Source organism: Mustela erminea, chromosome 5, assembly GCF_009829155.1.
Source record: "Mustela erminea isolate mMusErm1 chromosome 5, mMusErm1.Pri, whole genome shotgun sequence".
NCBI lineage: Eukaryota > Metazoa > Chordata > Mammalia > Carnivora > Mustelidae > Mustela > Mustela erminea.
The window spans coordinates 132,874,133-132,895,623 of NC_045618.1; the positions used below are offsets into that span (position 1 = coordinate 132,874,133).

General features: G+C 37.2%; 1 protein-coding gene across 10 annotated transcripts in view; it reads right to left on the reverse strand.

Moving 5' to 3' along the window:
- The window catches only part of LIN52 (lin-52 DREAM MuvB core complex component), a 142,604-nt gene that overhangs the window by 110,505 nt on the left and 10,608 nt on the right, over positions 1-21,491 (reverse strand). For 7 of the 10 annotated variants that reach the window (XM_032344948.1, XM_032344947.1, XM_032344950.1 and 4 more), the window contains 2 exons: positions 19,303-19,369; positions 17,845-17,928 (listed from right to left, as the gene is read on the reverse strand). In XM_032344948.1, coding sequence (XP_032200839.1) covers positions 17,845-17,928; positions 19,303-19,369 — 151 coding nt within the window. Of the gene's footprint in view, positions 1-1,312; positions 1,326-12,418; positions 14,050-17,844; positions 17,929-19,302; positions 19,370-21,491 lie in introns of those variants that run through there. The other 3 variants (XM_032344956.1, XM_032344954.1, XM_032344957.1) reach the window with 3 other exon arrangements.

Here is a 21,491-nt window from a genome sequence, read left to right on the forward strand (position 1 = left end):
GAAGTGGGGGAAGGAAAGAATTCAACCAGCCCAAGTCACATATCAAGTAATTTAATACTTAGTTCTAAGATACTAAAGCTTTGACATTATCATAACCCAAACTAAAATGAGAGGTGTGGCATTAACAAAAAAGGAAAAATACTGCTAAAATGAACTACACTAAAATTCAAAACTTCTGTTTAAATTGGAGCAATCTGGGGCACCTGGGTGGCTCAGCTGGTTAAGCGACTGCCTTCGGCTCAGATCATGATCCTGGAGCCCCGGGATGGAACCCCACATGGGGCCTTCTGCTCAGCAGGGAGTCTGTCTCCCACTGACCTCCCTCCTCTCATTCTCTCTCTCTCAAATAAATAAACAAAATCTTTTTTAAAAATTGGAGAAATCTGGATTGTATGTCACATACACAATATGGATTGCATGTCAGAGGATTGGATCACGTTAAATTTCTTGACTGCACTAAAATTATATTGTAGATATGTAGGAGAATGTCCTCATTCTTTAAAAATAATGTTAAAGTACTTATAAAGTGTCATGGTTTCTGCAGCTAGCTCTCAAATTGTTAAAGAATAAAATAATAAAATATATGTGGAAAGATAAAGCAAATGTGACAAATGTTAACAACTGGTGAACCGGTGAAGGCTATATAAGTATTGTACTATTCTTGAAACCTATTTATTTCTGAGAGAGAGAGAGAGAAAGCATACATAAGAGAGCACAAGTAGGCAGAATGGCAGGCAGAGGGAGAAGCAGAACTCCCTGCTGAGCAGGGTGGCCAGCGCAGGGCTCAATCCCAGGACCTTGGTATCATGACCTAAGCTGAAAGCAGATGCTTAACCAACTGAGCCACCCACATGCCCCTATTCTTTTGTTTTTTTTTTTTTTTTTTTTTTAAGATTTTATTTATTTATTCGACAGAGAGAGAGATCACAAGTAGGCAGAGAGAGAGAGGAGGAAGCAGGCTCCCTGCTGAGCAGAGAGCCCGATGCGGGACTCGATCCCAGGACCCTGAGATCATGACCTGAGCCGAAGGCAGCGGCTTAACCCACTGAGCCACCCAGGCGCCCAACATGCCCCTATTCTTGAAGCATTTTAAAGAGATTTGAAACTTGACAAAATGTAAAGTTCGGAGAAAAAAAACAAATTTTGGTTCATTAACATATACCATTAAGAAAAATCAAAAGGCGGGGGCACCTGCATGGTTCAGTGGGTTAAAGCCTCTGCCTTTGGCTCAGGTCATGATCTCAGGGTCCTGGGATCGAGTCCCATGTCGGCGGGCTCTCTGCTCAGCAGCGAGCCTGCTTCCTTCCCTCTCTCTCTCTCTCTCTCTGTCTGCCTCTCTGCCTACTTGTGATCTCTGTCTGTCAAATAAATAAAATCTTTAAAAGAAAAAAAAAAAAGAAGAAAAATCAAAAGGCAAGCCATAGAGAGGCATAAGATATTTGCAATTTTTATAACTGACAAAGAATGCATATCTGGATAATGTTAACAATACTTACAAATCAATTTTTTAAAAATTGACAATCCAACTTTTAAAGATGGGCAAGAGATATGATAAACACACTTCGCAAAAGATGTTATCCAAATGGCCAATGAACATATTAAAAGGTGCTCAACCTGATTAGTCGTCAGGAAAATGGAAATTAAAACTACACTGAGATACCAGTCTATTAAAATAGTTAGAATTAATTAATTAACTTGTTTATTTATTTTACAATGGTTAAAATTTAAAAGCTGAGAATATGTCTGTTAGGAAGGACCTGGAGCAAGTGAGATTGCCAAAGTGTTTGTAAACTGGTAGAACCACTTTGGAAAACTGTTTGGAAGTAGTATCTATTAAAACTAAACATATAGGGGCACCTGGGTGGCTCAGTGGGTTAAGCCTCTGCCTTCAGCTCAGGTCATGATCTCAAGGTCCTGGGATCAAGCCCCACATCAGGCTCTTTGCTCAGCGGGAAGCCTGCTTCCTCTCTCTCTGCCTGCTTCTCTGCCTACTTGTGATCTCTGTCTGTCAAATAAATAAATAAAATCTTTAAAAAAAAAAAAAACTAAACATATATATACCCATAACCCAGCAATTCTACTCCTAGTTATATATACAACAAAAAAGCATATACCAGAAAAAGACGTGTCACGAATGCTCAGAGTATTTATTTATAATTACCAAAAGCTAGAAACAATTCAAATGTTCATAATGGGCAGAATGAAAAACTGTTATGTTCTTCTAACGGTATACTACACAGTGATGAAAATAAACAAATGACTACTAAACACAATGGGTGGATATCATACTCAAAAATGTTGATGGGGCACCCGGGTGGCTCAGTGGGTTAAAGCCTCTGCCTTCAGCTCAGGTCATGATCCTAGGGTCCTGGAAGGGAGCCTCGAAATGGGCTCTCTGCTCAGCGGGGAGCCTGCTTCCTCCTCTCTCTCTGTCTGCCTCTCTCCTACTTGTGATCTCTGTCTGTCAAATAAATAAATAAAATCTTTAAAAAAAAAAAAATGTTGAGGAGGATAGCTCAGCTGTTAAGCGTCTGCCTTCGGTTCGGGTCATGATCTGCGGGATCCTGGGATCGAGTCCCGTATCAGGCTTCCTGCTAAGTGGTGAAGCCTGCTTCTTCCTTTCCCACTCCCTCTGCTTGTGATTCCTCTCTCACTGTGTCTCTCTCTCCCCCTGTCAAATATTTAAAAAAAAAAAAAGTTAAACAAATGAGGCCAGACACAAAACAGTATGTAACTTGTGAATCCATTTACATAGAGTTCAAAAACAAACTAAATTCTTTCATGATACCATGTCACAATAGTGCTTGCCTTTGGGAAAGGGGCAGGTAATCACTGGAAGAACCTTTGCAAAGGTTCTATACCTCATCTGGTCTGGGTCGCGGTCATGGGAAAGAACGAATTTTCTGAAAATTCATTAAGCTGTAATTTGTGTACTCTTCTTTATGTATATTTTACTTCCATGTTAAAAAATTGATTAAAGAACAAAAAATGATGTCACAGTGGAATATTTTCATATCCTGAATCTGAGGTCTCATCTTACTTCTCAACCAAAGACCTGCAATTTCGTTTAGGACTGATACACATTCAAATAGTTCTTTGCTCCTACTGAGCAGTTAATACTGAGTATTGTTCTCCATCTACAGGAGAGAAAAGCCGAAAGCATTAAGCTGGACAAAATCTTGGCCAATGTTTGCTCATGAAAAGACAGCTCCTTCGCCAACTAAGCCATCTCTTGCCCTTGACCCAACAGGTTACCACTTTATTCCCAAATTTCTACTTCTGGAAGAACGTGCTAAGGATGGGAACTGAAGTATCACAACTTTCCCCTCGCTATTCATCACTTGCTTAATCAATTGTTGTTAATGGATCTAGTCATTTTTATTTAGGAACAGTCCATAAAAGAGTTTACAATTTTAACTGCACAGAAAAATTAGGAGGTAGATCTTTCAAGTAACTATAATTTTGTTTCTAGATGGTATACAATTTTCCTCTATTTCTTTACTTTTTCTACTCAACAGAATAGAATGTGCTCATTGTGGGTAATAAGGAAAATTCAAAAAATTTTAAATGACAACAAAAAGATCACTTGAAATAGGCAATAAAACATATTTGTGCATTTCTGGTGCTTAGAGGGCAGAAAAAAATGTCTCTTCCTCTAGGGCAGAAAAACAAACCAAAAACATATTGGTGTATTTCTTTTCTATCACTTGTCTATGTCCACGCCCTCAAAACAAAACAAAACCAGAAAGAAAAAGGAGGAAAAAAAACTTGATTTTGTGTTCGCATTATGACTTTTTCACTTGCAATTATCCTTACATATAATGAGTTTTCTGTAATTAAATTCTCTTTAATGTTTTAACATTTTTAATGGTCACATTGTCTACTGTAATTCACTTGATTATGCCCCCAATGTTAGACTTTAAATTGTTTCACTATGTACATTTCCCTATACATGCTGTACAATGAAACAGAATGTTACTTTAAAACCAACCCCACCCAAATTAATGTATGCCCTGCTTGCTTTCCTCTATCCTTGCCTGCCCAAACCCCCACCCCAAACCAGAAGAGAATAGAATACCACCAAGCATTTTATGGTAAAATCCTCTTTGTGTAAAAAGCCATTTCAGAGGCAACATTGGGTTTATGAGACAACTTGACTAATGGACAAAATATATGAGTGCTTATAAGCCTTAAAGGTAATTTGAGGCTTTGTGTATCCTAATTTGTTAACCAAGGGAAAAATGAGAAATAATGGCATGTTTTATTTCCCATTATCATAATACATTTTGAAAAACAAAATACTTAAGGCTAAACTGACAATTTCTAATTATGAGGAATAACCCTGATCCCTTTGAAGTGGGATTTCTAGATTTTATACTGAATTACTACCTAAGCAGGATGCCATGCTAATGACTATGACAGAACGGTACAGCAGTGTCTGAAACAAAGAAAACAAAAGCTAAATTTCATCTGGTATTTGAGAAGTGCAGATGACAACACGGTCTTTAGGTGCTTTTGCATCAAGTTCCCTGGCTTTATTATTCAGGTTAAAATAATTTAAATTTATACCTTCTTGAACTTCCCTGTCAACAGATATAATCAAGAAACATTAAGAAAAAAGTTCATCCTCACAAGGAACAAACACTAAAGATATTAATATTTTGCCTACCAAGTTAGCAATGACTTTAAAATTATAATACTTTGTGTTCACAAGGGTGCAGGGGTAGGAAGTGCCCTTCTAGAAGACGGTTGGGCAGTGGATTTCCTCTCTGTCAGAGATCTTACAAACCTCCAGCTACTTGTAAAATGCTGTCTTCACTTCTGGGAGGACCCGACCCTGTTGCTGATATAATACAAATAGAACTGTTGACTAACAGATGTATCCACATCAAATATTTGGGGCCAATTACCATTATCTTAAACATTTATTTTTGAAGTATGGTTGACATACAATGTTACAATAGTTGCAGAGGTACATACAACATGGTGATCTGACAATTCTAAACATTATACAGTGCTACCACATAAATGTAGTTACCACATCATCTCAAATCTGTACTTCTGAAATTGTTTTCCAGTTAACAGATTTGGACGTCAACTCTATATAAAGGCCACACCAAGTTCCTGAATTGCAATAGGGAGGCTAAGTGAATAAAATATCACTACTATGGAAGAAAACTATATAAAAGTAATTTATTCAACTGAGAGGCCTGATGATCTGCCAAAGAGTACTGTAAAGGGACTACACAAACCCGTTTCTGAAGTTATGGATATCTTGTTTCACGTGTTTATTTTCCTGAAGGAAAAATATCTACCCAAAACATTACCTGTTGCCCAAACTAGACAAGAGCACTGCTGTCACTCTATTAATAATAACCACCTATGCAAATGGCTTTTACTTATTTCTAAAAGAAATTAAGGAGCCTGTCTCCTAAGAAACATATAGGAGAGTTTGGTGATGTTTTTCTGTAACTGGATCTCTCTCCTTCTTCTGAAGTCCCTGTAATTAGTCAGGCTCAAAACATCATGCTAGACTCTAATTTCAGCTTACCCCCTAAGATCCATCCAGACAGTTACCTAGTTCTGGAAGTGATAGAGCTGAAACATCTACTGTCAGTGCACCTCCTCCCATTCTCACTGCCGCCATTCATTCAATCCCTCACCTCTTCTTGCTGGACTCCCATAATGGCTTCCAGCCTCCTGGCTCTACCATTCCATTCTATCCTATGCACCTGCTAATGGTGTGACTTCCCTACTCAGAAATGCCTGCTAATGGTGTGACTTCCCTACTCAGAAATCTTCAATGGTAGAATTTTTAGTGACACAGAAAAGGGCTTAAGATAGATAAATGAAAAAAATGCCCAGGCTAAAACTATGTATATATATACTATAGTCTCGGTTATGTTAAAAAGCATGTTTGTGCATATGTAGGGACACAAGCAGAAACGTAAACACAACATCCATACACAAAGGGAAAAGAGTGCGGCAAAAAACACATTCAATGTTGTTTCTTAGTGGTAAGGCTATACAGTTTTTACTTTATCTTTACAGTAACAGATTTACGGTAAAGTCTCTTAAAGTAAGTGTCTCTATAAACCATCTATAGTGAACACATAGATAATGTTAGAGCCATTAAAATACCTTATATTTTTTTAAAGAGTTCATTTATTTATTTGAGTGAGAGAGAGACAGAGACAGAGACAGAGAGACGTGAGTAGGGTGGAGGAGCAGAGGGAGAGGGAGAAGCAGACTCCCTGCTGAGCAGGGAGCCCTGATATGGGATTCGATCCCAGGACCCCGAGATCATGACCGGAGTCAAAGGCAGAGGCTTAATTAACTGAACTGCCCAGATGCCTCTAAAAAACGATTTCACTTGCCTCCATTACCTTTAAGCCTAACTCCTTACTTCGTAGAATTCAAGGCTCTCCTTAGTCCTGTCCCTGTCTCCTTCCTTGTCTTAGTTCTTATGACCTGGATGTCACCTGGGCTCCTTAAGAACCAGATTCGTGATCACTCCCACCACTCCTTGAGCACCGCTATCCCTTCCAACTCTGTTCTGCTCTGAATATTCACTCCACCTGGAATATGGTGCCTTCCCACTCCCACCTAACACGCTCCTATGTGTTCTTTAAGGTCTATTTTCAATGATCCAGAAAGAGCAAATACTACCACACCCCTTCCTCTTGCCCATAGCGGGTAACACTGACTGCCTTCTCTGAATCCAGGATCCTTCTCAAAATCCTCAATTCAATGGCCCTAGACAATCCTAACTAATCAATCCATGTTGGTATACAAAATGGCACATACCTGCCATTCCTATAGTAATCTAATGTAATTACCCTCTTCTTCCCTCCCCCACAGGTCCTTGTACTCTTATGGAGCTTATCTCCTCTACCTTCTATTAAGAATCATTTACTTAATTGTCTTATCTCCCTTTCCTACTAAATTTTAATCTGCACAAGGCAGTAATTATTTCTTATTCATCTTCATATCCTCTGCAGAGCCTTGCAGGAGGTCAGCACTCAAACAGTTGCTGAACTGAATATGTCTTTCTTTTCCTTTATCTCATCACTCAAAATGGCTAAATATTTGCAAGTTTTATTTTAAAACAATTAGATTCTTCTTGAAGAACGACTAATGAGTTCAAGTTTCTTTCATCAATTTTAGCCAACATTCCTGCCTTAACTTAATACAGCAGTGTCTGATCTCACACAGTAACCTGCAGAATGAAAGGACAGAACAAGGTAGGCTGAGGTGAGAACTGAGCCCATTCTGAGGGGGCTTATACCCACATACAGCAACTATTGAATTAAACTACCACATTTTTAGAATCTTTTCTACCAATCTCTTTAATCAAAAGCAAAATGTTACTTCTGACAATAAAGAAATTAAAGGACTCTGAGCATCAGAAATACATATTGCTTTGAAAAGGGTTTTAAAAACTGGGGAGATGAAAAGGAAAAACAGAAATCTAAAAAATCAAGCAAATTAGGTAAATAGTCTGGTAAAGTCACAAGAATGTCTGACCTAAATCAGAAACCCAGTTGAAGAGAGAGGGCAGAAGCAAAGCTGGTAGTACAATAAGACTCATGCTGCCATCTAGAGGTTAAAGGATACACGATTTTCCTCCTCAATCAATCAAAGGCAGTTAATTTAACTCCTATTATAGAGACTGAACAGGCCTTATAAAGTAAGCCAGACAAATATCTCTGCTATCAGGCCACAGAGAAGAATATCGAGGCTTTAAGAGTCCCACATTTTCTCTTCTCCTCTTCCTTCATAAATTAAAATAAAAAATCTAAAGACCAGAGTTATCTGTTCTTTAGAATTTTATCTAGATGGGAAATAATTTCTAGATATAAATGGTCTTTTTTTTTTTTTTCCAAAAAATTATATGCCTGGAGGGTAGAGAAATCTACTATACCACAGGCTAACTTGGAAGTTTTCCTTGGTACCACCTCCTAAGAAAACTGTACCAAACAGTTTCTGGTACAGACAGCTTCATCACTGACAGAATGAAATAGCAGGAATGGGGTCATCTCAATCTTTTCACAATAGTGTTGATTTTAAAAACTATGTAAGTGATTAAATTTAGCCAAATAACAGTCCCAGTGAAACGTCTAAAGAATATACAGGATTATACTACAAATTAATAATAAAAAAAAAACCTGTATCAAAAACAAGCTAAATTTCATAAAGCTATTCTTAGAGAGTAATATGCTCATTGTGAAATTATTTACATTAGTAAATGTTTAGTCTATCTTTTCTTTTTTAAAAATTTGATTTATTTGACACAGAGAGAGAGCACAAGCAGGCAGAGTAGCAGGCAGAGGGAGAGGGAGAAGCAGGCTCCCTGCTGAGTAAGGTGTCCAACACCAGGCTTGATTACAGGACCCTGGGAACCCAGGTGCCCCTAACCTATTTCTTTATACTACTACGTAAATTTCAACCCAGACCAAGTAAATGAGTATAAATTGAGATTTTAATTTATTTTGTAGTATAAGAAAAGCATAATCAAGAACAAATGCATCAAATTCAATACCTCTTCATGATAAAAACACTCAACAGAAAAGGTAAAATTTCCTCAGACTCACAAAGAACATCTACAAAAAACCCACAACTAACATCACACTTAATTTTTTTCCCTAAAGTCAGGAAGAAGACAAGGATGCCACTTTTGCCACTTCTATTTAACCCTGTACTAGAATTTTTAGTCAGGGCAATTAAGCAAGACAATGAAATAAAAAGCATCCAGATTGGAAATAAAGAAGTAAAACTATCTCTATATGCAGATGACAGGATTCTGTATATAGAAAATCTTTTTTTTTTTTTTAAGTAAGCTCCGTGCCCAGTGTGGAACCCAACGTGGGGCTTGAACCCATAACCCTGAGATCAAGACCTAAACTGGTATCAAGAATCAGACGCTTAACTGACTGAGCCATCCAAGCACTGCTGTATATAAAAAATCTTTAGTAACCTACTAAAACTCTATTAGAACTAATAAATGGGTTCAGTGATGTTGCAGGATAGAAGATCAACATACAAAAGTTAATTGTAGAGTTGACCCTTGAACAGCATGGTTTAAACCACGCAGGTCCACTTACATGCAGATTTGTTTTTGATAAACACAGTACTACAAATATATTTTCCCTTCCTTATGGTTTTCTTAACATTTTCTTTTCTCTGGTTACTTTATTATAGAATACAGTATATACTACATATAGCATAAAAATATAATCAACTGTTCATAAGTAAGGCTTCATGTCAACAGTAAGCTATTAAGTAGGCTAGTTAAGCTTTGGGAAGTCAAAAGTTATAAACAGATCTTCAGCTGTGCAGAGATTTGGCACCTCAAGTCCCTTTATTCAAAGGTCAACTGCATTTCTCTAAAGTACTAATAAGCTTAAGAAACAAATGAACATAGGGCAGAAAAAAGGCAAATCAAGAAACAGACTCTTAACTATAGAGTACCAGCTGATGGTTACTGGAGGGGAGGTGGGCTAAACAGGTGATGGGGATTTAAGGAGGCAGCTGTGATGAGCACCGGGTACTGTGCATAAATGATGAACCACTAAATTCCACACCTGAAACTAACATTATACTGTATATTAACTAACTGGAATTTAAATAAAAACTCAAAAAAAAAGCACCAACGAACAAACTGAAAGTGATATTAAGAAGACAATGCCATTTATAACATCAGAAAATAAAATACTTAAAGAACTGATTTAACAAACAAAATGTAATACTTATACTTTGAAAACCACAAAACGAGTTCCTGAAAGAAATTAAAGGCCTAAGTAAACAGAAGACATACTACATTCATGAATCATTTTAATATTAGTAAGATGGGAATACTCCCCAAACTGAATCTACAGATTCAATGCAATCTCTACCAAAATCCCAGCTCACTTCTTTGCAACAATTGACAAGTTAAAATTTCTTCGGAAATTCAAGAAACCCAGAGTAGCCAAAACAATCTTGAAAAAGATGGAAAAAGTTGGAAAACTCATCACACATCGCAATTTCAAAACTTACTACAGAACTACAGTAATCAAAACAATAGTGTAGTGCCACTAAGGACAGATATACAGATCAATGAAGCAGATTTGAGAGTCCAGGAAAAAACCCTTGCATTTACGGTCAATTGATTTTTGACAAGAATGCCAAGACAATCAATAGGAAAATAATAGTCTTTTCAACAAATAATGTTTGAAATAACTGGCTATCCACATACGAAACAATTAATTTGTATCCTTACCTTATACCATGTACAAAAATTAACTTAAAATGGATCAAAGACATAAATGTAAGAGCTAAAACTATAAAACTCTTAGAAGAAAACACAGGCATAAATCTTCGGGACACTGGATTAGGCAATGGTTTCTTAGGTATGAAACCGAAATACAAACAACAACAAAAACAGATAAATAGGACTTAAAATTTTATGCTTCAAAGGACATCATCAAGAAAGTAAAAAGACAACCCACGAAAATGGGAGAAAACTTCTGCAAAGCAGATATATAATAAATGACCTGTTTCTAGACTATCTAAAGAACCCTTAAAACTCAATAATAAATATACAAATAATCCAATTTAAAAATGGGCAAAGGACCTAAACAAACAGTTCTGCAAAGAAGATATACAACTTACAAGATATACAACAACAAACAAGATATACAAACAGGCTCAATATCATTAGTTATTAGTCAAATGTAAATGTAAAAAATGAGATACCACTTCACATCCACTAGGATGAATGATAACTTTTTGAAAACAGAACAACTACCGGCAAGAATACGGAGAAACTGGAATCCTCATACACTGTTGGTGGGAATGTAAAATGGTGCAGCCAGTATGGAAGAGAAGGCAGTTCCTCAAAGGAATCAGATGTAGAATTATCATATGACCCAGGAATTCTACTTCTAGTTAAAAGCCCAAGAGAACAGAAAGGTAAACCAAACAAAAACCTGTAAATAAATGTTTATAGCAACATTATTCACACTAGCCACATAGAAAAGATACAAATGTCCGTTACCTGGGGTATAAGTACAGTGTGGATAACTGGTGAATATATCTATACAAGGGAATATTACTTGGCCATAAAAAGAAATTAAGTACATGCTACAATGTAAATATTGAAAACATGTTACACACACGCAAAAAAAAAAAAAAAAAAAACAGTCACAAAGACCACATACTGTATGATTCCATTAATATGAAATGTCAAGAATAGGTCAATTCAGGGCGCCTGCATGGCTCAGTCATTAAGCCTCTGTCTTCGGCTCAGGTCATGATCCCAGGGTCCTGGGATCGAGCCCCAAATTGGGCTCTCTGCTCAGCGGGAAGCCTGCTTCTCCCTCTCCCACTCCCTTGCTTGTGTTCCCTCTCTTGCTGTGTCTCTCTCTGTCAAATAAATAAATAAAATCTTAAAAAAAAAAAAAAGAAGAATAGGTAAATTTATGAAGACAGAAAGCAGATTAGCAGTGGCCTAGGCGTGTGGGCCTAGGAGGCAAATAAGGAATGAATGCTTGGGTACTTTCCACTTTTCAGATAGGGAATAGTACAGTGTTTCTTTCAGGGGAGATAAAAATGTTCTACAATTGTGATGATAGCTGTACAACTCTAAATATATTAAAAGTCACCAAACTGCACACTATAAGTAGGTGAATTGTAGGGTGTGTGAATTATATATCAACAAAGCTGCTATTAAGAAAAAGAAAAAAGAACAAGTGCATTAGAGTCCCAAGCTTAGCTTTAATTTCAAATGGCATGATCCTCTGCTTTCCCAATTTTCACATTTTTTTTTTAAACATTTTATTTATTTATTTGACAGAGAGAAATCACAAGTAGTCGGAGAGGCAGGCAGAGAGAGAGAGAGGGAAGCAGGCTCCCCGCTGAGCAGAGAGCCCGATGCGGGACTCGATCCCAGAACCCTGAGATCATGACCTGAGCCGAAGGCAGCGGCTTAACCCACTGAGCCACCCAGGCGCCCCCCAATTTTCACATTCTATTTAAAAATATCTTGAATGTAGAAGCCCCTGGGTGGCTCAGTGAGTTAGCCTCTGCCTTCGGCTCGGGTCATGATCTTGGGTTCCTGGGATCAAGCCCTGCATTGGGCTCTCTGCTCAGCGGGAAGCCTGCTTCCCGCCCTCTCTCTGTCTGTCTCTCTGCCTACTTGTGATCTCTCTCTCTCTGTCAAATAAAGATTTACAATCTTTAAAAAAAAAAATCTTGAGTATAGCCATTAATTAGCTCATCTACGTGGCTTCTAGCCCTCAGAGACAAGACGGAAAACATTTTTTTAAAGGGTAAAAAGTGCTGAGAATCAGTGTTCTATAGGATTCACAATGATAGTTTCACTGGTTTTTCCTTTTTTTTTTTTTTAAGATTTTAAAGTAATCTCTACACCCAACATGGGCCTCAAATTTAAACCCCGAGATCAAGAGTCCCATGTTCTTTCAACTGAGCCAGCTAGGCACCCCCAATTTCACTGGTCTTAGGAATAAAGCAACCAATGGATGACTGAAAAGACTAAATCAGGATCATGTCCAGGCCATAACAATGATGGAATAAGATTCAAGTAGAAGACAAAATAAAACCATCATCAACAGGCTTCACCCTATTTTTACTATGTGTGGTCGATCATCCAACCACTAGAGGAAAACTTGCAGACGCTACAAGACCTGCAAATTTTACTTTTCATTAATAAAACACCAACTACCCAGAAAAAGAACAATTTCCAGAAACTTTCACCTCTTCAGTTTTAAGTCAATGGATTTTATTAGAAAAATTCTATCATTTCACCCAAAGTCATGAGCAGTTGACCATTCATTCAATCAGCAAATACACACTTGTGCATTTTCTACATGCCAGGTACTCTATGGATTAGAAAGACAGAACAAAGTATGATTTTTTACCGGAAAGAGTTACAATCAATCAAAGGATAAGACATGTACCAAAATCTCCCAGAATGGTAAAAGTGCCATACAAATGAAACAAATGAACTGCTCTAGGAGCAATTTGGGAGGCCAGGAGGGTTCACTTTCCAGATAAGGAATGAAAAGGAAAGGCTGATGAAAGAGGTAAATCTGGGACTAAACAGTGAAGGATGAATAGAAGTTCTAATATTAGAAATAGGCCAGGGAGAGCTCTCTTAGAAAAAGGAATAGCATGGATAGAATTAGGAAGACAGCCAAGTGTTAACATGGAGAGTGAGTATTTCAAATGTGAACCGTACACGGTGTTTTGGTAGGGGAGAAGTAAGGAAGAAATGCGGTCATTAAGCTAGGGCCAGAGTGAAGAGGATTTTGAATGCCATGTTAGAATATGAATTTGATCGCATGGTCAATAAAGTACTCATAATGACTTACGAGCAAAGGACAAAAGAAGCAAATGATACTTTAGAAAAATTACACTGACAGCCTGGAATGGAGTGGTTGAAAGGCAGGGAGACTGGTCTACAACAGTTCCAGCAAAACAGAAAGGACACTGCACTCAGAAAGAAGCAATGAAAATAAAATTCTTTATATGGTAAGACAATTTACAATTTTCCATATTTCTATGTACTTCATGGCAATTTCATATTAGTTAACTGCTCAAATCAAGCCAAGGGACCCCAGTCACGACAAGCTATAAACACCTATACAAAAAATTACTGCACTCCAAAATCCCACAAGGGTTATCTGAGACATAATCATGTACCAAATCAAAGGGCATAGTTCATTTTCCAAAAGACACAATCTAGTTACTAACAGCCCTAGAAGATACACATTATTTCTATACTAACATATAACAATGCTCTAGGGAAGTGACAAACAATCATGTTTTGAGGACAAATATTTTTTGCATTTTTTTTCTTTCCATCATCTTTATCAGTGCAGATATTTGCATGAAAACAGGATCACTGGTCCTTGGGGATTCATCAGTTCCTATTGCTTATTTTTCATCCATGTCATCCTCTCAATTAATGCAGGAAAGAGGATTGAGACATCGAAACACCAGATTAGGGTGTCAAGTAAATGTCAACCCCTAGAGTAGATGAATAATCTGTAAGGACAAAAAAAAGATCTTGTTTTTATGCAAATACACTATATACAACAAAACAAAGAGAGACTGTACCCAAGAAGTCCAATACATATCAATATAAATCTTTCCAATTCTATTAGCTAAAACTATTTTCTATATGTCAGTTAATTTGTTGCAATAAGGGAAAAATGACAGTAAGTTACAAAGCTTTGCTACAGAAATTGAAATAAGGCTGAATTTTGAACCAGAAAATAATTCTGAAAGATCTTAGCTGTACTCATGGGACTCATATGTCAGAAATGAGCATTTCTGTTACAGAATTTTGGTTCAGTGCTTAAGGTGGCCAAGTTAAGTGACTGCAAATCCCCACCTACAATGTCTTAAGTTTCAGAAATACAAACACTGAATGGTAATAATATTTTTAATTGTGTGGATTAAAAACTAAAACAAACCACACCAAGTTTCTGACTCTGTGGAAAGCTACTAAAATAAACTTCACTGATGTTTAGGGGAACTCTTTATTCTAAAAACTGATAAAAAGACTCATTTATCCTGTAGTAAGAGCTTTCAAGGTAAAATAAATAGTTGATAAGATAAAATCCTTTATAGAAAAATTCTAGCTAATAACAAAAAATGACAGAATTAGAATATTACCATCTGGCAAACTATAATAAAATAGGGGATCTAGGCAGTTACCAAAAGCTGCTAAAACTCTTGTGTAAGGCTGATGGAGAATTTTATAATGAATAATCAGGCTAACAATACCTTCATCAACTAATTAATTTTAATATCACAAAGAGAGAGGCAGACATGATGTACTTTCTGATGGATGTATACAATTCCATTCAGGAAACAGCCAAAATAAAAATAGACTCAACCTGTATCTGTGAAAGCTACAGGATCTAACAACCAGGAAATAAAAAGGGATAAATGAACATATTAAGCACTACCATAAGAATGTGAACAACAAAATCCATAATGTATAAAATTCTACAGAATAACTAGGTTCAATAAATAGCAAGGGAAAATAAAAGGGGGGTGGAACTATGAGAAATGAAGATAGACTTAAGAGACATATCAATCAAATACAGTGTATAAACCTTATTTAGGACCTGATTCTAATAAACCAACTGTATAAAGACAATTATAAATCAACCAGGGAAATCTGAAATCTGATTAGCTATTTGATGATATTACACAAGCTTGTTAAAAACTTTTAGGCATGGGGCCCCTGGGTGGCTCAGTCATTAAGCATCTGCCTCTGGCTGGGGTCATGATCCTGGTGTCCTGGGATGGAGCTCCATATTAGGCTCCCTGCTCAGTGGGAAACCTACTTCTGCCTCTCTCACTTCCACAGCTTGTGTTCCCTCACTTTCTGTCACTCTGTCAAATAAATAATAAAATCTTTAAAAAAAAATTTAGGCATAATAATGACATTGTGGTTGTATTTAAAAAGGTGAGGGAAGAAGACAGATCTTGTCTTTTGGAAATATATATGGAGTTATTGGGCGATGAGGTAATATAATACCTAAGATTTGCTTTAAAACAGGGCTGCCTTGGGGCACCTGGGTGGCTCACTGGGTTAAGCCTCTACCTTCAGCTCAGGCCATGATCTCAGGGTCCTGGGATCGAGGCTCACATCGGGCTCTCTGCTTGGCAGCGAGCCTGCTTACCCACCGCCCCTTCACCGCCTACTTGTGAATTGTCAAATAAATAATCTTTAAAAATAAATATATAAAATAATTATGGGAGGCTGTATAAGTGAAACTGATTGGCTCATATGCTGACTATTAAAGCTGGGTCATGGTCCCATAAGGTCATTATTCTATTCTCTCTACTTTGGTATATGTTTAAAATTCTCCATAATAAAAAATGGGGGAAAATTTAATCTTTCTCAGTAGGAAAGCGAAAAAAGAAATACTAATGGGAGGAAACATGGCAATTTCAACTACAACTAACTAGAGACAATACTGTTGATAAACACATTTGGCAATATAGCACCTTCTTGGTATAATGAGCATAAAACTTATTTCATTTAAAAAATCGACACAGAGAGATAAAGTAGTAGTATTATTATTACACCATTTACTATCCAGAGCTAGTAATAGAATCAAATTTTATATTATACCAACCTAGCATTCATGAATTTAATAATCACAGATTTGCCTTTTCATTACAAATACTGGAAGTCCATGACATACATGGTCAGTATTAATTTTGCCTACACATAAATTTTAATCACAAGAAATAAATGACCAGTTTACACAGAGGAGAGTTAGCTAACAATGGGTGAACGTAGCAGACCACCTAGTAACCGTGGTCTGTTGTTTCTTGCTCCTTGATTCATGAAGTGATTAAAAAACTTTTTTTTTTAAGATTTTATTTATTTCCTTGAGAGAGAGAGAGAGAGTAAGAGAGGAAGCATGAGAGGGGAGAGGGTCAGAGGGAGAAGCAGACTCCCTGCTGAACAGGGAGCCCAATGTAGGACTCAATCCCGGGACTCCAGGATCATGACCCGAGCCGAAGGCAGTCACTTAACCAAATGAGCCACCGGCGCCCAAAAAACATTTTTTTGGTAAAAGAAAGCCAACTGTTAATGACAATGATGGAAATAAAAAAAGATAAAGAGGTCTAAGAAAGTGACAGCCTATTAGAAAAAAATTTGAAGTTTTAAATGAAATTTTAGAGTGAAATATTGAATTCGGCAGTAATTTAGATAAACAATGTGAACAAAAACTCTATATGCTCTATAAATAAACAATTTATAAAACTGTTTTTGGGATTGTTCTAATCAGCGCAAAACTTGCATGTTTGAAGAAAATTACAAGCTACTGTAGCATCTCACAACTGTGGATTCAGGAAGGTGTCAGAAGTACCCACTGACAACAAAGTTCTAACCACTGTATTTATGATGAGTTCCTCTTTCAATTACAAAGTGAGAATTGCTACAATTCCTTTCCCAATTTTATAATGAATACAGTATAGAAAGAAATATAATCTATAATGAAACAAATGTACACTAAAACAATGGAGAGCAGACAGTAACAAATGAGAAGTTTTAAAATTTTAGTCGTGATAGCAGACTATGTTCTTGGTCTGCCATATGGCCCTTCCATTGGGGAACCAATCCTCCCTCCCATTCCATGGGCTTGAATCAGACTAACCCCTCTAATCTGTGTCTGCATCCTGGACCCAGGCTTGGCCCACCAGGGTTCTCCATGCTAACTGGCTGAAGTACTGGTTCTAAAATAGGTATCTGAGTCAAGATGGTACAGTGTGAGTCCTCCCCAGGACCTTTCTCTTGGAATGTTCAGACAAGACATTCTTCATTTTGGGATTATCAGATTTAAAGACACATAAACTGAAGCTCCTTTTGCCCCCCTCCCCCTGTGCTAGTTCAAAGAATAAGACTAATCCAAGAGCCCTGAGACGCAAAACAAAAGCCAAAACAAAAGCACATCTCAACGACATCATCAAAAGTCAAACATCTAAATACCTTCAAAGTTATTTCTACTCCTGAAATTTTGATTTATGTGAACTCATAAGGTCCCTCTTTTGCTTAAGCTACTTTGACTTGACATTCTATCGCTTTCAACTGAAAGGGTTTCCAATATACTTTCACTGTAGAGAGAAAAATAACTTGTTACTGAGTACACTCAGAAATTATTCTAGTATACTACATCATAAAAGGAACTCTAGATTACAGTGACTTCTTACCTTCACGACGCCTAGTAAAGACACTTTCAGAATTATAGCTAGCACTCATCATGAAATACACAACATGCAACCCTGAAAAAATGTGATGGGGGTACTCACACTCATCCAGCCCCAGCTGATAGGCCAAGTTCTGTAGGCCTCGTACCTTCTCCATCAAATTAGCTGTGGTGAGGCTCCCCAGTTCTGAAACAGAATCATTTATTTCAAAACCATATCTTTCTATTGTTCTCTAGTTAACAATCCACTCAGGCTGGAAATCCTTGCTATAAAGATTTTCGAGCTTAATTCTTACCTAGTAAGTAGAAAATGGATCCGTATCTCTTCTCATCCAATTCTTCCCCTTACACACAAACACACCAGTGAATTTTTCCTACTGTTGCAAAATGCTTCAGATGAACTTATGTTTAAGGCACAGGTCAGTTCGTATGGAACATAATTGTATGATCCCTTATTAAAAATTTAAAGTTTCCTTAGAAAATACACACTAATGGGATGTTATATAAATGTCCATTTGGAACATTACAACAACGAACCTGAGATGCCCTTGAGACTTAATTTCTCCATAGCTGGAAGAGGGGATCTGCATTTAAGCATTTCATGCGGAACAATGAATTACTTCTGAAGTCAAATAAAGGTGTTATTTTCTCCCACTTATCATGCCACACTCATTATCCATATCTGGCATAAGTAGACTTTTGTGATCTGTTCAGCTGCCTAAATAGCTCAAGAATGCCAGATTTTTACCTTAATTTCAGTCTATTACTTTACAACCATCATGAATCTTATCACTGGAAAGATGTTAAAGTTAAATAAAGTAGAGCAAAATCAAGGAAAATTAATGTTTTTTAATTTAAATTTCTACTTTGTGGCTGAGTTCCAAGTCATTTATCAAACAACAATATTCACTACTTATAGTATTCCTTATGGGAGAAATTGATGGGATAGAAAGAACTAAAAGACATGTCTTTACCCACTAAGGGATTATCAATTAATAGTACTGACAACCATATATAGCAGTAATTTCTAAATAAGGCACTTGTGTTAAACTGGTAAGAGACTGGATTTAAAATATCAGTTTAAATTTTAACTCTTTCTAATAAATCTTAGGGTAAGTTAACCTGTGAACCTTGGATATCATGATACCTAACGCACATGACCTTTATGAGAATTAAACAGGAAAAATTTATGTAACAGCTTTTGTCAACTATAGCATTATACAAAATAAAAGTTAATTAAAGGAATTAACTTAATTCCTTAATTCCTTTAATTAAGTTAATTAAAAAGTTAATTAAAGGAATTTTTAGGATTAAAGGAATAATTACAGGAATTTAGCAGCAGAAGAAATCATTATGAGTGGGTCCTGAATTGAAGGGATTTATACATATGGAAAAATAGAGATAAGCATTCAGATATAAAGAACCATCAATCAGCTTGGTTAAGTAGGCAGTCTCACTGCAGCAAACACTTGTAAGGGAACAGTGAGAGAAAACTGGAAAGGTGGTTTGCAGAGGAACATAAATGTCAGGTTAAAAGTTAGAGGTCACCAGCACTGCTTACCTTTCAACATGTCAATGTCATCACGTTCTATTTCAGCCATCCATTTGGGTGGAGAACTAGTAATAGGCTGTCAGAATACAAGAATATAACCACTCAGATACACACAAAATGTAAAGAGACCATCATCTTCCTTCTTACAGAAAAGTAGCTTGTCACACAGCCTTCAGGTTGTTTGAAAATACTGTCAAGTTACAGTTTCAAAAACCCAGACTTCTCTAGGTTTAGATATGACCTACAAAATAATTGACCTTGCAAAATAATTCTGTTCATTTTTACAGCTGGTCTCAGGGAAATGATTTTAGAAGAAAGGTCTGACTACTATTACTATTTCATAGATACGAGGTTAGTAAAGCAATGAAAGAAATTACTTGAAATTCAGTTCTGGTACAAGCCTCCAACTGAACTGCTTGAGACCATCAGGAAGTAACATTTTCTGGCAGAGGGGAAGATTCATAGAAAGATGTCTCTATCTCTCTACACACACACACACACACACACACACACACACACACACAGGAATATTACTCAACAATTAAAAATAATGAAATCTTGGGGCAGCTGGGAGGCTCATCTGGTTAAGCAGCCAACCCTTAGTTCTGGCTCAGGTCATGTTCTTGGGATTGAGCCCAGTACTCAGCAGGGAGTACTCAGCAGGGAGTCTGCTTGAAGATTCTCTCCTTTTGCCCCTCCCCGCAACCACACTCACTATCTCTAAGATAGATAAAATCTTAAAAAAAAAAAATGAAATCTTGCCATTTGTGACAACATAAATGGACATAAAGGGTATTATGCTAAGTGAAAATAGATCAGACAAAGAAAGACAAATAGCACATGATTTCACCTATATGTTAAACTGAAAACAAAACAAATGAACAGATAAAAAACAGAAAGAGACTCATGAATACAGAGAACAAATTGGTGGTTGTGTTGGGGAGATGGGCAAAATAGGTGAAAGGGATTGAGAGGTACAAACTTTCAGTTATAAAGTAAATAAGTCACAGAAATGAAAAGTACAGCACGGGGACTACAGTAAACAATAATGTAATATACATAATTGTTGATTCATTATGTTGTACACCCAAAACTAATATATGTCAACTATACTTCAGTTAAAATGTTTAAAAAGAGGAAATCCTCAATTCGTGAGAAGACTGCAATGATCATCTCTTCAAATTTCATTTTATTGTAGACATTTTAGACAACTTTAGAATTTTAAATTATCCTCTCATTTTTCTTTTTTTTTTTTTTTAAGATTTTATTTATTCATGAGAGACAGAGAGAGAGAGAGAGAGAGAGAGACAGAGGCAGGGGCAGAAGCAGGCTCCCCAAGGAACAGGGAGCCCAGTGTGGGACTCGACCCCAGGTCCCCAGGATCATGACCTGAGTCAAAGTCATAACCATCTGAGCAACTTAGGCGCCCCATCCTCTCATCTCTGAAAAGTGAAGTTACAAAATATGAAGGAGAGCCCATTCTTGGAATAACTTTGGGCAACAGTTTTCAATCCTAGTTGCCCATGAGAATCATCTATGGAACAAAAAAAAAACGATGCCCTGGACACACTCCAGATGCACTGATTTAGAATACTGGAGGAGGAATGAGGGTCCATTGGAGAGAACAGAGCAAGGGACGTTACATGTGTATTTTTTAATGTAATACTGTCCATTTAACTTCAAAAACATTTTAGCAGGGGCGCCTGGGTGGCTCAGTGGATTAAGCCGCTGCCTTCGGCTCGGGTCATGATCTCAGGGTCCTGGGATCGAGTCCCACATCGGGCTCTCTGCTCGGCAGGGAGCCTGCTTCCCTCACTCTCTCTCTCTGCCTGCCTCTCCATCTACTTGTGATTTCTCTCTGTCAAATAAATAAATAAAATCTTAAAAAAAAAAAAATTTTAGCATTTTTTTTCCCAAAGATTTATTTATTTATTTATTTGACACAGAGAGAGAGAGAGATCACAAGTAGGCAGAGAGGCAGGCAGAGAGAGAGGAAGGGAAGCAGGCTCCCCGCTGAGCAGAGAGCCCGATGCGGGACTCGATCCCAGGACCCTGAGATCATGACCTGAGCCGAAGGCAGCAGCTTAACCCACTGAGCCACCCATTTTAGCATCTTAAACATACAAACCAGATAACAGAACAATGCACACTGTGTTTAGTACAGAAGGTTCTAGAACTTCCATTGTTGCAGTGGCTCT